Source organism: Pseudophryne corroboree, chromosome 5 (genome assembly GCF_028390025.1).
Source record: "Pseudophryne corroboree isolate aPseCor3 chromosome 5, aPseCor3.hap2, whole genome shotgun sequence".
NCBI lineage: Eukaryota > Metazoa > Chordata > Amphibia > Anura > Myobatrachidae > Pseudophryne > Pseudophryne corroboree.
Window position 1 is genome coordinate 224,821,656 of NC_086448.1, and position 17,421 is coordinate 224,839,076.

The window sequence follows — 17,421 nt, forward strand, 5'->3', positions numbered from 1 at the left end:
ATACTTTTCTCGTACTGTCCTTCTCCTCTGGGCACAGTTTCTCTAACTGAGGTCTGGAGGATGAGGTAATCCGCATATGGTGTAGGAAATGTGGGCAGTTTATCGAGAATCCGCACTTACTGCACAATATCTGCATTTGGCCTAAAGGAACATGCCTACACACTATACCAGTGGTTCCCAAATTCATTCCTCAAAGACCCCCAATGGTTCACGTTTTCCAAGGTCACCCGGCAGGAGCACTGTGTATCACCAACTGTCACATTTTAAAAATCCACAGGTGACCTGGAAAACAAGAACCGTTAGGGGTCTTTGAGGACTGAAGTTGGGAACTGCTGAACTATACGATAAATTGGGCTGAATACCAAGATATTGGCAAATCGATACCATTAACTGTATAGTGTGTACCTACCTCCATGTGAGCCCTAACGTATAGGTTAGCAAATTTATAGAAACTGAAAAAGAAACCCCTCTTGCAGTAATGTGTGCATGTGGGGGGACATTTTGTGTTTTAAGAGTATGTATTGGGGGGGTGGGGTGGGGGTCTATGTTTCATGTTCTGGAATTTTGAAACACATGAGAGGCATGTGGAGCATTTTAGGATGAGATTTTGGTGGTCATTTCGAGTTGTTCGCTCGTTGCCGATTTTCGCTATGCTGTGATTTGCTGCTAAATGCACATGGTACGCAGTGCGCATGCGCTTAGTTATTTCACTAAAAACGTAGCAGTTTTGCTGCTGTTCGTGCGACGCTTTTCAGTCGCACTGCTGATCGGTGAATGATTGACAGGAAAGGGGCGTTTCTGGGTGGTAACTGAGCGTTTTCCGGGAGTGTGCTAAAAAACGTAGGAGTGGATGGGGAAACGGGGGAGTGGCTGGCCGAACGCAGGGTGTGTTTGTGACGTCAAACCAGGAACTAAACGGACTGAGCTGATCGCAAACTGTGAGTAGGTCTGGAGCTACTCAAACTGCAGGAAATTATTTAGTAGCAATTCTGCTAATCTTTCGTTCGCTATTCTGCTAAGCTAAGATACACTCCCAGAGGGCGGCGGCCTAGCGTGTGCATTGCTGCTAAAAGCAGCTAGCGAGCGAACAACTCTGAATCAGGGCCATTGTTGGAGCTTGTTTAGTTGTGACATTAATGGCGGTTAGGACACACATACAGCCTTGGACATGTCTTGTTGCTCTTTACCATTGTAAATAATCTTCATACTGCTTTGCAACAGTACTTTATTTTTACATTACATCAATGCATCCTGTAACATCACTGGGGAAAAACTAACAGAAAATGCACACACAATATATAAACGTGGATCCAATATAAAGTGTAACTTATAACTTAATTACACACAACAAACAACATTTGAACCCATTCATATCTGTGGCAAAATATTATGTAATTAAATAAAACTATTTAGCTGTGTTTATATTTCTATCGTAGAATTTCCTCTTATATTTATTTATTTAGATATATATTTTCTTTTACTAAACATTTTCCAGGTTTCGGATGTAACCTGGTTAGGACATTTGTGTTGAAATAAAGTGCTGGAACAATATAATTTAAATTACAAAAGATAAAGTGGCAATTCTATTGCGGTAAAGCACACAATGGAGATAGACTATGGCTAGACGTGATGCTGGGTTTGGCCTTTAGATGGCTCCAGCGTCTGATTCTTTTGGTCTGCGCACATGAACATGTTCTAGCTGCCCAGCATCTGAAATGTCGTAGCTGGTCTTGTACTTGGCCAGGATTTTCATGAGCGGCCGCAGCTTCAGCCACCACTGCTCCTTTGGAATCCTGTGTCTGGTTTTGGACAGGAGAAATAAAACATCATCATTATCCTATTCACACACACATAGATACAGGTTTACTATTATAATTTATATAAAATACATCAAAGGTAACTTCCTAGCGTGACCATTTAGAAGAGCTCTATATAAACTATAACTTACTGTGACCTCAGGGCTGAGCAGTGCATCCCTGGGCCCCACAGCAAAACTGGGGGGCCTGGTAATGCTGCTTCTGTGCAACGTGCAGTGTGTTTCTGGGAGAGGGGAGTGCGGAAGCCCTGGAGAGGCTGCACCCATGGTAGCTATTCGGATGCTGTAATTGCTCATTTGCATTGAGTTGCTAATTGAACACGAAAAGAATGTTAGTACTAGACTGCACTTGTCCTTTCTGTGATAGAATGGAAACATACTGTGAACCAAACCTGCACTAATGTGAAGCTTAATACTTAAATACTTTTAGAGATTGTAAGCTCCGAAGAGCAGGGACTTTTCCTCATGTGCCTATCCTTACACTCTTATACTTCATATTCTCTTTGATGGCACCTAAGCCCTGGTTTTCTATACCTGTCCTATATTTTCTTGAACTGTAAGTGCTGTTTTCTTGTTTACTCATTTTATTATGTACTGTGTAATGGGTGCTGCGGATCCCTTGTGGCACCATATAAATAAAGGATAATAATAAATGTAAATGACATATTTCAGAAATACAAATAGTAATGAAAATGCAATGGGAATATGCACTAGCCCAGAGATTTATACAGGTACAGAGTATAAATCTCTGGAACGGGTACTGACTGGTGCTATATATCCCTTTGGGCCTGTTTCAGTAGTGGATGTAAAGCCGATGTTTGTGCAGCTGGACAATGTTTCTGCTACTGTGCATGTATCGGTTGCTCAGCGATGGTCTTCCAACGTAGATTGACAGGCAGTGACCGTATGTGGGTGGTAATGATGGGTGAGGACTCTCAAACACAGGCGTATTGTGACCGTTTCAGTGGCTTGTCGCAAACAGCAACTCTTACGCAGTGGTTCTGGCAACTTACGATAAATACCTTAGGGTTGCTTGGTGGTCCGATGCTGCATCTTTATGCATAAGCTACTGATCTCGGAAGCCAGTGGTGGGCATCTCTGTACAAATCCTGGTGTCTGTGCCACTTGCATATCTTCTCAGATACACTGCGTACAATGACCATTGCATCCACCTCTGAATCAGGCCCCTTATGTGCACTATAGAATGTCCTGTTTCAGTGCACTTCTCTCAAATACCAACTCCTCTGAGAACAAAGCATTGCACACAGAAACGCGTCAGCAGGTGCCTGTAAGCTGTTTCCGTTCTTCCAGGGAAAAGCTGTGAATTCCATGTTGGATTTGCTTGGACAAGACAGTGAATTCACACTCAAGAGATAGCGTAGGGACTTGCTACACCAAAAAAAGAGGACTGTTCCATAAGAAAAAGCTTCACAGCCATTTTAAGAATCCCTGTATGCAATTACAATTTTATACCCTAATATAACTAAACTCTGCTACTAAAAGAAAGATATTTCTATTCACACTGTCAAGTGCACTTTACAATTAGTGATGCATATGGAAGACTTCCAATGGGAGATTCTCTATTGCACATATAATTCATCAGAACACCATTCGGTACACATTTGAGATATGTGCTCCCCGGAACTGTCAGATCTGATGTGTATATTCCTAATGGATATTAAGAATTTTGTGTTCTATTTCAATTAATGTAGTTTACATTTGGTACATTTTGAGTAGTAAGCGTCAAGTTACTAGCGCTGGTTTGACATTTTTACTGGTTTGCATTAAGAAAATTTTCCTTCCTTCTTGAAACCTGTTCTGTTTTGCTATTTACGATCTGGGATCCTGTGGAGAATTCCTGCACCGGGCACAGTGTTTGTCAAACATACTGTGACGTCGCTAGACTAGTTTCTCCAGCAGGGCAAAGGTATACCTACTGTATATGGTCTTCTCCAGTACAATAATTTGTGCGGCAGGTCACAGGTATAGCTACAGTATAAGGTCTTCTCTGGTACAATAAGTTGGGCAGTAGATCATGGGTATAGCTCTATGATCTCCTCTGGTACAATGGTTTAGGCGGCAGGCCACAGGTATGGCTATATGGTCTCCTCCGGTACAATGGTTTGGGCGGTAGGCCACGGGTACAGCTCAATAATCTCATCCAGTACAACCGTCACACGTCATTTATTGCAAAACACATCTTTACATTCTGTTTAATGTCACTGTATGTAATTTGTTATCATGATCCAGTCACTGCATATTATATAGATTAATACTAGCAGCCTGACGTGGTTGACTAAACATTCTATGTAGGCACTACAAAAATAAAGGTTAATAAATAAACAATTGCTATTGTAGCCTAGCTCATAAGGTCAATGCTGATGTCTGGGTTAATTGATAGAACTGACCCTAGTGTGTGTGCTTCTGGGGTAACAAATATAGACAATGTCACTGGACCAATGTAAATGATTACATTTGTGAAGTGCTGTGTAATGTGTTGGTGATATGTAAAGGATAATATCGGGATGACTGTAAAGCATCCTATGTCTAAAGCAGTGGTTCTCAAACTCAGTCCTCAGGAGCCCACACAGTGCATGTTTTGCAGGTAACCCAGCAGGTGCAAAGGTGCATTAATTACTCAGACACATTTTAAAAGGTCCGCAGGTGGAGCTAATTATTTCACTTGCGATTCTGTGAGGAGACCTGCAAAACATGCACTGTGTGGGCTCCTGAGGGCCGAGTTTGAGAACCACTGGTCTAAAGCCTTATATCGATAAATGAGAGGACCTCTATTCCTGCACATGGTTCATCCCTGTATGTTAGATGTTTGATTTTTAGCACTTACTTGAAATCTGTTTCATCCTGGAGTTGCATGACTGGCTGGAAGAGGAGAGCACGTCTGCGCATACCTAACAGACAGACACTGTCCTCTGTGTTAGCAAATACTCTGCCTGGAAATGGTACAAAAAGGTTGGTTAGCAGAGGACCATTCTCAACATTTGGTTTACGTATCATTTGCATTAATGTAAGGTTTTTTTTTATATACTGTACTGTACACCAATTATCTTTTCAGGGGAAAAAAGTTTGATACAACACGTGAAAAGATGAGGGACACATTCACAAAACTCACAAATTATACAAGACAGAAATCTGTATTGTTCACATAATGATACTTCAGAACTACTCTAATAATATATGGTGATCTGATGCTTTAGACCTGAACAGACATTTTTTTTTGTCAATTTTCAATATATTCAGCCATTAGCAGTCTTTATTCCTCTAGGGGTAGTAAAACACTTAAGACTCCACCTTTAAAATATATTTTATCCTTTATGACTTCGTGAAAGTTTGGTCCTGCCATTACTTGTTGCATGTGCTGAACTCTACTTATGGGACGCAATACCTCCTAATAACCTGCAGAGGCGCTGCATTGTGCATTAGTAGTCTTTCTCTTTGCAGCAAGAGCACACCATACTACTACAAGCTATGAGTCACTACAAAGGAACCAATAGATCAGCAGCATTATCAATGACAACCACTGTCACTATGGTAGCCAATAAGTCTACTTGAAAGTATACCGTTTTATGGTCTGATATAATGTTCTACCAATTCACTAAAATCTACAAAGAATGGATGTGTGGTAAGGAAAAATGCTTGTGAGGCACTGGCTAGTACCAGAGCCAGATTTACACACAATAAATGAGCCCAAGGGTTCATGTCGGCATTATACACAGGTGCAGCAGTACAGGGACGTGCGGTGAGCTAAATAGCTCTTAAGGCACTGGCTAGCACCAGAGCTAGATTTACATGCAATATATGAGCCAAAACATACATCTGGGCATTATACACAGGTGCAGCAGTATAAACTCCTGGAAATTCGGTGAATTTTTATCAGAGATGTGCGTAAAAGTTAGCCAGGTGAGGCACTGCCTCACCTGCCATAGACTTTTTACTCCAGAGTTTTGGCTATAAAAAATATTAGAATAATGCAAAGAAGATAATTGAAATATATTCTTTGTATTTTTCGTATACTTTATACAGTCAAACCTCTGGCACAAATGTTAGTATGACAGGAAAGGCTCTGCCTCACCCCACCGCACGTCACTGCAGCAGTATACACTGCTTAACATTTGGTGAGTGTTGATCAGGGATGTGCGGAAAAGATAGGCAGGGGAGGCAGTGCCTCAACTGTCATAGACTTTTTACTCCAGAGTTTTGACTATAAAAATGATTAGAATAATACAAAGAAGATATTTATAATATATTCTTTGTAATTTTCATATACTGTATATAGTCAAAACTAGCGTATACTGGAGCATGACAGGAAAAGCTCTGCCTCATCTCACCGTACGTCACTGCTACATAATCAGTGAGAAGAGAGGTAGCTTTGTGTGATTAGGTGTGTAATTGGCAAGAACATAAGAGTTTCTCGCTATGGGATCTGGTCACCATACCGATGATCGGTGTACCGGCAGTCGGAGTGCCAACACCAGAAACTCAACACTGGTCCAAAGACCAGTGCCGGAACTCCAACACAGCTGAAAATGCGGTGCTGGAATCCCAAGTGCCGGCATTCCAATCAGAAGTATACCAGGCCAGGTTAGGGTCAGGCTGCGGTGGAATGGGGGTGTTAGGTTTAGGCTGTGTGGGGAGGGTTAGGCGGCAGGGGAGGGGGGGGGGGGTTAAGGTAAGGCTGTGGGGAAGAGGTAGGGGGACTGGTGGTGTTATACTTACCAAACAGGTGTCAGGATCCTGCGGGCCGGGATGCCGCTGTCTGTATTCTGACCGCAGGCATCCCAAGCGCTGGGATCCCAATACCAACCCCTCACTATAGCTAAAATATAGGTAACTAGTAATATTGCCCTATTTTATTGGTTCTATAACTAGGGGGGAAATATATCAAGTCTCAAAGAGTGAACAAGTGAAAAAGCTGTAGGGACGGAATGTACAGCGAGATGGGAGGTACCAAAGTAATGGTACCATTTTAACTATAGTTTATATTGTGTATGGAGTTTCAAAATATTTACACCGAGAAATAATGAAACATTACCTTCCTCTAAGTATCCAGAGTAGCCATCAAAGTACAGACAATATAGAAGCAAAAAAGAAAGTATATTTAGCTAATTAAATTTACTACAATCTAAAAGCCAGCTGCATGCACTGTGTGCAAAGCGGATTTGCAGAACATCAATGAGAAGCAAGAGTGTAGCAAGCTCAGTGTGAGTGTAAGCACGGGTATACAGTGTAACATACAGTACAGTGCCTGAGCCAATGATCTGTACAGTCAGCCCATTACTGTGCATACTGACACCATATACACTTAGATTTTTATTTCAGACAAACTATCAATACATTAGAATTAGTGACATCACTGAGACATCTGCATCATACAGTATATACTGAAAGACTTGTCAATAAGCTCATTCCACAAATAGGCATCCTATATACCGTATGTAGGTGATGGGTATACTGGCTCTAGCTATCACAACTGATTTTCTACTGTAAATTCACTATATATACAGTGTGTGCATATATATTTGTGGGTTACTAGGCAAATTAATTCATTTGTTTAGGTAAGGTCATGTAGCAGTTCTGGCTCTATATACACACACAAGTTGGTATAGAGTCATACCGGAAGATGAACACCTTGGTAACATGCCGGTCATGGACACATACATTTAGAAAATACTGCTATATACACAGTGTGTAATTCATCGGAGGGTAAAAGTACCTATACATTGTGATTAATAAGTACATAAATGTAATATCCATTCTCCAGCTCCATGGCGTCAGATGGAGATTCCAGCTCTGCCACTATTACTCCACAGTGGGTAATCACGTCATCTGACAGGTACCTGCTTGTGAGAATTTGGCATACATCCAGCAGTCAACAAGGTGGCATCTGCCATGTACAGGGAATGAGACACTGCCTATAGGTAGGCTTTACAAAGAAGTTGTTTTATTGTAGACCATTGCATGTTTATGTACAGTATTACTCTTTCCGTTCATCTCTTTTTCTCTAACGTCCTAGAGGATGCTGGGACTCAGTAAGGACCATGGGTATAGACGGGCTCCGCAGGAGACATGGGCACTTTAAGAAAGACTTTGGATCTGGGTGTGCACTGTCTCCTCCCTCTATGCCCCTCCTCCAGACCTCCGTTTGATACTGTGCCCAGTGGAGACTGGGTGCTTTCAGGGAGCTCTCCTGAGTTTCCTGTAAAAGAAAGTATTTTAGTTAGGTTTTTTTATTTTTAGGGAGCCTGCTGGCAACAGGCTCTCTGCATCGAGGGACTGAAGAGAGAGAAACAGACCCACTTCTCTGAGTTTCAGGGCTCTGTTTCTTAGGCTACTGGACACCATTAGCTCCAGAGGGATCGGTACGCAGATCTCGCCGTCCGTCCCAGAACCGCGCCGCCGTCCTCCTCGCAGAGCCGGAAGAGAGAAGCCGGGTGAGTATGTGAGGAAAAGACTTCAGAGGCGGCAGAAGACACCTTGATCTTCATAGAGGTAACGCACAGCAGTGAAACTGTGCGCCATTGCTCCCATTCAACTCACACACTTCGGTCACTGTAAGGGTGTAGGGCGCAGGGGGGGGCGCCCTGGGCAGCAATAAACACCTCCTGTGGCAAATACACATATATACATGTACAGCTGGGCACTGTACATGTATAAAAAGAGCCCCCGCCATGTTATTAGGAAATTTGCGCGGGACAGAAGCCTGCCGCTGAGGGGGCGGGGCTTCTTCCTCAGCACTCACCAGCGCCATTTTTTCTCCACAGCACCGCTGAGAGGAAGCTCCCCGGACTCTCCCCTGCTTGACACATGGTGAAAGAGGGTTTTAAAGTAGAGGGGGGGCACATAATTGGCGCATATACATGCTACAAAAGCGCTACTGGGTAAACATTCTGTGTTTTTTCCTGGGTCATATAGCACTGGGGTGTGTGCTGGCATACTCTCTCTCTGTCTCTCCAAAGGGCCTGGTGGGGAACCTGTCTTCAGAAAAGAGCTTCCGTGTGTGTGTGTGTGTGTGTGGTGTGTCGGTACACGTGTGTCGACATGTCTGACGTTGAAGGCTCACCTAAGGAGGAGGGGGAGTGTATGAATATTAGGTCTCCGTCGGCAGCGCCGACACCTGACTGGATGGATATGTGGAATGTTTTAAGTGCTAATGTTAATTTATTGCACAAAAGATTAGACAAAGCTGAAGCTAGGGTACAGTCAGGGAGTCAACCCATGTCTGTCCCAATGTCGGCGGGACCTTCGGGGTCTCAGAAGCGCCCACTATCCCAAACAGATGACACAGATACCGACACAGATTCAGACTCCAGTGTCGACTACGATGATGCAAAATTGCAGCCAAGGGTGGCTAAATGTATTCGATATATGATTATCGCAATTAAAGATGTTTTGCATATCACTGAGGAACCCCCTGTCCCTGACACGAGGGTACACATGTATAAGGGAAAGAAACCTGAGGTCACCTTTCCCTCTTCACATGAGCTGAACGAATTATGCGAAAAAGCGTGGGAAACTCCAGACAAAAAACTGCAGATTGCCAAAAGGATTCTAATAGCGTATCCTTTCCCGTCACAGGACAGAATACGGTGGGAATCCTCCCCAAGGGTAGACAAAGCTTTGACACGCTTATCAAAAAAGATAGCGCTCCCATCCCAAGATACGGCTACCCTCAAGGATCCTGCTGACCGCAAGCAGGAGGTTACCTTGAAGTCCATTTACACACATTCTGGTACGTTACTCAGACCGGCAATTGCGTCGGCCTGGGTTTGTAGTGCTATAGCAGCATGGACAGATTCTTTATCAGCGGATATTGAGACCCTTGATAAGGATACCATTTTAATGACCCTAGGGCATATAAAAGATGCTGTCTTATATATGAGGGATGCTCAAAGAGACATTAGTTTACTGGGTTCCAGAATAAACGCTATGTCCATTTCTGCTAGGCGAGTCTTATGGACCCGACAGTGGACGGGTGATGCCGACTCAAAGAGGCATATGGAGTTTTTGTCTTATATTCCCTCACAATCTAAGAAAGCGCCTCATTATCAAATGCAGTCCTTTCGTTCAAATAAAAGCAAAAGAGTACGTGGATCGTCCTTTCTTGCCAGGGGTAATGGCAGAGGGAAAAAGCTGCACAACACAGCTAGTTCCCAGGAACAGAAGTCCTCCCCGGCCTCTGCAAAATCCACCGCATGACGCTGGGGCTCCCCTGAGGGAGTCCGCTCCAGTGGGGGCACGTCTTCGACTTTTCAGCCACATCTGGGTTCAATCACAGGTGGATCCCTGGGCAATGGAAATTGTTTCCCAGGGATACAAGCTGGAATTCAAAGAGGTGCCTCCTCGCCGGTTTTTCAAATCGGCGCTACCAACTTCTCACCTGGAAAGGGAGATAGTGTTACATGTGATTCAAAAATTGTGTCTTCAACAAGTGGTGGCCGAGGTTCCCCTGCTTCAGAGAGGGAAGGGGTACTACTCAACCCTGTTTGTGGTCCCGAAACCGGACGGTTCGGTCAGACCCATTTTGAATTTAAAATCCCTGAACCTTTACTTAAAACGGTTCAAGTTCAAGATGGAATCGCTCAGAGCGGTCATCGCCAGCCTGGAGGTGGGGATTTTATGGTATCGCTGGACATAAAGGATGCATACCTGCATGTTCCCATATATCCTCCTCATCAGGCGTACCTGAGATTTGCGATACAGGATTGTCATTACCAATTTCAGACGTTGCCGTTTGGGCTTTCCACGGCCCCGAGAATTTTCACCAAGGTAATGGCGGAAATGATGGTGCTCCTGCGCAAGCAGGGTGTCACAATTATCCCGTACTTGGACGATCTCCTCATAAAAGCAAGATCACGGGAGAAGTTGCAGAACAGCGTATCCCTTTCAAAGAAGGTGTTACAGCGACACGGCTGGATTCTCAATATTCCAAAGTCGCAGCTGAATCCTACGACTCGCCTGCCCTTCTTGGGCATGATTCTGGACACAGACCAGAAAAGGGTTTTTCTTCCGATAGAAAAAGCGCAGGAACTCATGACTCTAGTCAAGAACCTGTTGAAGCCGAAACAAGTGTCAGTACATCATTGCACTCAAGTCCTGGGAAAAATGGTGGCGACATACGAAGCCATTCCCTTCGGCAGGTTCCATGCAAGGACTTTCCAATGGGACCTATTGGACAAATGGTCCGGGTCACATCTGCACATGCATCAGCGGATCACCCTGTCCCCCAGGGCCAGGGTATCTCTCCTGTGGTGGCTGCGGAGTGCTCACCTTCTAGAGGGCCGCAGGTTCGGCATTCAGGATTGGATCCTGGTGACCACGGACGTGAGCCTCCGAGGTTGGGGAGCAGTCACACGGGGAAGACATTTCCAAGGCCTTTGGTCAAGTCAAGAGACTTGTCTTCACATCAACATCCTGGAACTAAGGGCCATATACAACGCCCTACGTCAAGCGGAGACCTTACTTCGCGACCGACCAGTTCTGATTCAGTCAGACAACGTCACCGCAGTAGCTCATGTAAACCGCCAAGGTGGCACAAGGAGCAGAGTGGCGATGGCGGAAGCCACCAGAATTCTTCGCTGGGCGGAGAATCATGTAAGCGCACTGTCAGCAGTGTTCATTCCGGGAGTGGACAACTGGGAAGCAGACTTCCTCAGCAGACACGACCTGCATCCGGGAGAGTGGGGACTTCATCAGGAAGTCTTCGCACAGACTGCAAGTCGGTGGGGACTGCCCCAAATAGACATGATGGCGTCCCGTCTCAACAAAAAGCTACAAAGGTATTGCGCCAGGTCAAGAGATCCTCAGGCGGTAGCTGTGGACGCCCTAGTGACACCGTGGGTGTTCCAGTCGATCTATGTATTTCCTCCTCTTCCTCTCATACCCAAGGTGTTGAGAATAATAAGAAAAAGAGGAGTAAGAACAATACTCATTGATCCGGATTGGCCATGCCGGACCTGGTATCCGGATCTGCAGGAAATGCTCACAGAAGATCCGTGGCCTCTTCCTCTAAGACAGGACCTGTTGCAACAGGGTCCCTGTCTGTTCCAAGACTTACCGCGGCTGCGTTTGACGGCATGGCGGTTGAACGCCAGATCCTAGCGGAAAAAAGTATTCCGGATGAGGTCATTCCTACGCTAATAAAGGCTAGGAAGGACGTGACATCTAAACATTATCACCGAATATGGCGAAAATATGTTTCTTGGTGTGAGGCCAGGAATGCTCTTACGGAAGAATTCCATCTAGGCCGTTTTCTTCACTTCCTACAAACTGGAGTGAATTTGGGCCTAAAATTAGGCTCCATTTAAGTTCAGATTTCGGCCTTATCCATTTTCTTTCAAAAGGAATTGGCCTCTCTACCTGAAGTACAGACTTTTGTGAAGGGAGTACTGCATATTCTGCCTCCTTTTGTGCCTCCGGTGGCGCCTTGGGACCTTAACGTGGTGTTAAGTTTTCTTAAGTCACATTGGTTTGAACCACTTAAAACAGTGGAGTTGAAATATCTCACTTGGAAGGTGGTCACGTTGTTAGCCTTGGCTTCGGCTAGGCGAGTTTCGGAATTAGCAGCTTTATCACATAAAAGCCCCTATCTGGTTTTCCATATGGATAGAGCGGAATTGCGGACCCGTCCTCAATTCCTACCTAAAGTGGTCTCATCCTTTCATATGAACCAACCTATTGTCGTGCCTGTGGCTACACGTGACTTTGAGGATTCCGAGTCCCTTGATGTGGTCAGGGCTTTGAAGATTTACGTGGCCAGAACGGCTAGGATCAGAAAAACAGAAGCACTGTTTGTCCTGTATGCAGCCAACAAGGTTGGCGGCCCTGCTTCAAAGCAGACTATTGCTCGCTGGATCTGTAACACGATTCAGCAGGCGCATTCTACAGCAGGATTGCCGTTACCAAAATCGGTTAAGGCCCATTCCACTAGGAAGGTGGGCTCGTCTTGGGCGGCTGCCCGAGGGGTCTCGGCACTACAGCTGTGCCGAGCTGCTACTTGGTCGGGGTCAAACACCTTTGCAAAGTTCTATAAGTTTGATACCCTGGCTTAGGAGGACCTCCTGTTTGCTCAATCGGTGCTGCAGAGTCATCCGCACTCTCCCGCCCGTTTGGGAGCTTTGGTATAATCCCCATGGTCCTTACGGAGTCCCAGCAACCTCTAGGACGTTAGAGAAAATAAGATTTTAAACCTACCGGTAAATCTTTTTCTCGTAGTCCGTAGAGGATGCTGGGCGCCCGACCCAAGTGCGGACTACTTCTGCAAGACTTGTATATAGTTATTGCTTTCATAAGGGTTCTGTTATAGTTTCGTCGGTTTTGGACCGATGATATGTTGTTGTTCATACTGTTAACTAGGTAGTATATCACAGGTTATACGGTGTGGCTGGTATGAATCTTGCCCTTAGATTAACAAAAATCCTTTCCTCATACTGTCAGTCTCCTCTGGGCACAGTTTCTGTAACTGAGGTCTGGAGGAGGGGCATAGAGGGAGGAGCCAGTGCACACCCAGATCCAAAGTCTTTCTTAAAGTGCCCATGTCTCCTGCGGAGCCCGTCTATCCCCATGGTCCTTACGGAGTCCCAGCATCCTCTACGGACTACGAGAAAAAGATTTACCGGTAGGTTTAAAATCTTATTTTATCCTATGGTCTACTCAAATTAATTTAAAACTGAGTTACAGCTTTCTTCTAACAAATATATTCCTATCTTATGTTCATGTTTCTTAGAAAACAGGCAGAACGCTATACTAAATGTAAAATATAACCGCTTGGAAGCAAAAGGACATGGACAGCAACAGCATGACTTAAGACGGACAAATACAAATATATTCCTACAATAATCAATAAACATATGCAGTTTCAATGGTAAGAATTCTTTACCTCTTCTGTACGTTTCTTTCAGCTTCCTAGAGATCCACTGAATTGCCTTTGCTGAGATTTTTGTACCAAAATTTCTGTCAAACGGGGAAGGCGCACCACCCTGTAAAGCAATGTTTGCTGTCATAACTGCTACGGTGAAACAATGTTTGAAATTAAACTGACATGCAATGCTTTCTTATTTCAGCTTTTTGTTCACTATCAAAAGCTTGTTAATCATTAAGGTTCATTTATGAACAGCAAACTGTCTCCTTCTTTATTTGTACAATTGTTCCTACTTGTCTATGTAGTGCATTTCAGTTCACAACCACTTTTATTTGTTGGCGAATACTCCAGAAAACGTGCATGGTGGGATCCAAAACTGTCCAATCCTACAATGCTGCTCAGTCTGCTCTCTTGTATGGCTTAAATGAATCATAAAAGTGGGAAGACAACAGGGGTGTCTCACACTTTATATTACATTTATTGATGTACGTATAGAAATGAGGCTGGTTTTCATCCAATCAATTCAAGTTCTTTTGTGCGTGGCTGTAGGCCTGTTCATAAATCGGGGCACACCTTTGTAAATGTGCCACTTCCACCCCTGCCAGATCTTTTATATAATCCTCTCCCGCAAAATGTCTGCACATACACGGCTAATTCGCAGTCAGCAAGAATCTACCACATGTAAAACCCAAAGCACTCACTGTAAATGCCGGAACATTTGTGCAAAGACAGGTGAAGGGCCTCTCTGTGATAGCCTATATGATCTGTAGGATATTTCTTTTACTATTTCACTCATGTTACTATCATTTTGCAATAGCATACTATTGCCTTGGCAGCAGGTCATGGTAATGTTGCTCTGTATAAGACACATTTCACTTTTTATATCTACAGTATTTGTTCCTCATAAACATAGCTAAGAAGGGGAAGGGCCGTCATCTGCTCAGTATCCTGGAATGATGTGTGACCCGTCCACCTACGGGTGGAACTACAGCCATTGAAGCCAGCATGAATAGTTTGGGGGATTTGCTAAAGGCAAGAAACACTGGCAGAGCCTATCTAGTCCATTGGTGAGCAAGGAACAGAATATTAACCCTTTCTTGTTTTTTAACATTGTAGATTTTGAAAATGCTGGACTTCATAGTGGACAGTGAAAACAAAAGACAGTGGGTTATTCAGGATGGATCGCATAAGCGATCCCCTGCACAGTGTCTCAGTAATCGGGAAACTATGCATGTGCAGAACAAGTCCTGCAATCGCATCGCAGGATTGCAAATGCCTCTACCTGACTGACAGGCAGAGTCGTTCGTGGGTAGAGATGGGGGGCAGCCAGCATTGTTCCCGTTTCCCGGGAGTGGTGAGGCAAAGGACTGCGTCGCGAGATGAAGTTTACCTTGGCCTCACAATCCGTCCTGCAACTTCAAGTCTGAGTAAACTGAGGCTTACTCAACTTGCTGTCGTAGATGAACATCGCAACTGATGGTCATGATGTTTGATGCCAGGCTGCGATCGCAAATGCAGCAAGAAGGTATGTATGCACCTCCTACTGCATTTGCATTGCTATGGATTATTTTTGCAAAAACAGCCAGTTGTGTGGCAACATGATCAGATCTGCTTGAACGGTTCACCTGAGCTCTATGGAAAAGGCCGATGTTTAAGTCCACTGAAGTTTACAGTATTTAATGCATTGACCTAACTGCAAACTGTTGGGTCACAATCCCGGCCTCTTCTCTACTATATACTCTCCCTTTCTACATGGTCTCTGCCTGTTGTACAGATGTGTCCTTATACATCTACTGTAGCTTCAATATGCCACGCAGTGGGAGATGCCAGGTCCCGAGTAACTTTACTGGCGATGGGCGTCTTTTTTTCCATAATGTGCTGATTAATTTGGTATGCGATACTTGTATACATACCTCCCAACATGACCCTCTCCAGAAGGTACAAAATACTCCGGGGCTGATTTATTAAGCCTGGAGAAGTGATAAAGTGGAAGGTGATAAAGTATCAGCCAATCAGCTACTAACTTCCATGTTACAGGCTGGGTTTGAAAAATGACAGTTAGTAGCTGATTGGCTGGTGCTTTATCATCTTCCACTTTATCACTTCACCAGGCTTAATAAATCTGCCCTTCTTCTGTTCCTGGACTTTCTTCTTAATGTATGATTGCAGTCACCTGTGTTAAACAGGCTAATTGATACCAATGGTGTTTCACCACAGGTGACTGCAATCCTAAATTAAGAAGGAAGTCCAGGAACAGAGCATTTTTTTCCCTCCTGGAGAGGGTCATGTTGGGAGGTATGCTTGTATATCTGGATATAAAGCAATACCGAACATGACACGGCTACTACATTGTAGCACATTATTTTCAGTAGAGCAGGGCTGGCCAAACCAGTCCTCGAGATCTACCAACAGTTCACATTTTCCAGACCACCTAGCTGGTGCACAGGTGTAGTCATTACTAATTAAGATGTGCTGCATTCATTCCTAACTAACAATTCTACAGATCTCCAGGAGGCCTGGAAAACATGAACTGTTGGTAGATCTCGGATCGGTTTGGCCAGCCCTGTCGTAGAGTCTCACTGGACCTTGCGCGACTGCAGCAAAGATGTATGATGACACACCTTCCTACCTCTGTGTCTGTCTGTTATTACCCTGTGTGTTCTATCACTGTTTCCAATTGTAAAGCTGAATGGAATATGCTGTGCTATATAGGAAACTTAATAAATAAAGCATCTGTAATTGATCTTAGACTTTGCAGTATTTTTAAACTGTAAACTTCCTGTCTAAAGAAAACAAATTTTTTTATAGCCATGGGATATGATTTCTTTGTCTGATTGAATCAATATGTCACTCTTTTAAACTATTTTAATAGCCAGTAAATGACACCGGTGTAGCGTTACAAGGAGGCTATAGAACAGAGGTTCTGAAACGCGGTCTTCAAGGAACCCCAACCGTCCAGGTTTTAAGTATATCCATGCTTGGCCACAGGTGACTGAATTAGCACCCGAGTCAGTTTGATTTAACCATCTGTGCTGAGCCATGGAAAACCTAAAACCTGTACTGTTGGCGGTGCCTTGAGGACCACGTTTGAGAAAGTCTGCTCTAGAACATAATGAAATGCTGGGCGGAGCAAATAAGTAACAGAATGGTATGTGTGCTTGCACATCACATGTATATTTGTCATACAGCACCGAATATACTACCTGTTGCATATGTCCAAGTACATTCTTTCTGCAATCAAACACGCCTTTCCCTTCTTCTGAGTAGAGCTGGTAAATAAAGTCAGTGGTGTAGTTCTCATTGCAATTTTCATTCCTTTGGAAATAAATATAATATTCTAAATTGATGATAAATTTGGACAAGAGAAGCTAAACAGCCAGACCTAATGTAAAATATATAAAGGTGAATATTGTTTTCTAGTATTTGGATTAACAAGTGTCATAGTCTATTCATACCTCACATCATGAACATCCCAAATCATAGTTTATGATTGCCATCACCTGTGGGGAAACACCTTTCTTATCCACTAACCTGTTCAAAACAGGTGCCGGTAATCATAAATTAAGAGAAAAGTCCAGAAGCAGAGCATTGTGTCCCTCCTGGAGAGGGTCATGTTGAGAGGTATGGTTTATTAGTGGAGGTTGAGAACTTTCTCTTAATTTAAGGAAATAAATCATAAAACACAAAAAAAGGTGCAACCTGATTATCTGACATGGCTAAAAGTGATGTC

At 44.0% G+C, this 17,421-nt stretch overlaps 1 protein-coding gene across 5 annotated transcripts in view; it reads right to left on the reverse strand.

The window, feature by feature from the left end:
- Positions 1-1,208: 1,208 nt before the first annotated feature.
- The window catches only part of PFKP (phosphofructokinase, platelet), a 185,923-nt gene continuing 169,710 nt past the window's right edge, over positions 1,209-17,421 (reverse strand). For all 5 annotated transcript variants that reach the window (XM_063922151.1, XM_063922153.1, XM_063922154.1 and 2 more), the window contains 4 exons: positions 16,895-17,006; positions 13,710-13,809; positions 4,662-4,767; positions 1,209-1,799 (listed from right to left, as the gene is read on the reverse strand). In XM_063922151.1, the coding sequence (XP_063778221.1) occupies positions 1,646-1,799; positions 4,662-4,767; positions 13,710-13,809; positions 16,895-17,006 (472 nt within the window). In that variant the 3' untranslated portion in view covers positions 1,209-1,645. The remainder of the gene's footprint in view (positions 1,800-4,661; positions 4,768-13,709; positions 13,810-16,894; positions 17,007-17,421) is intronic.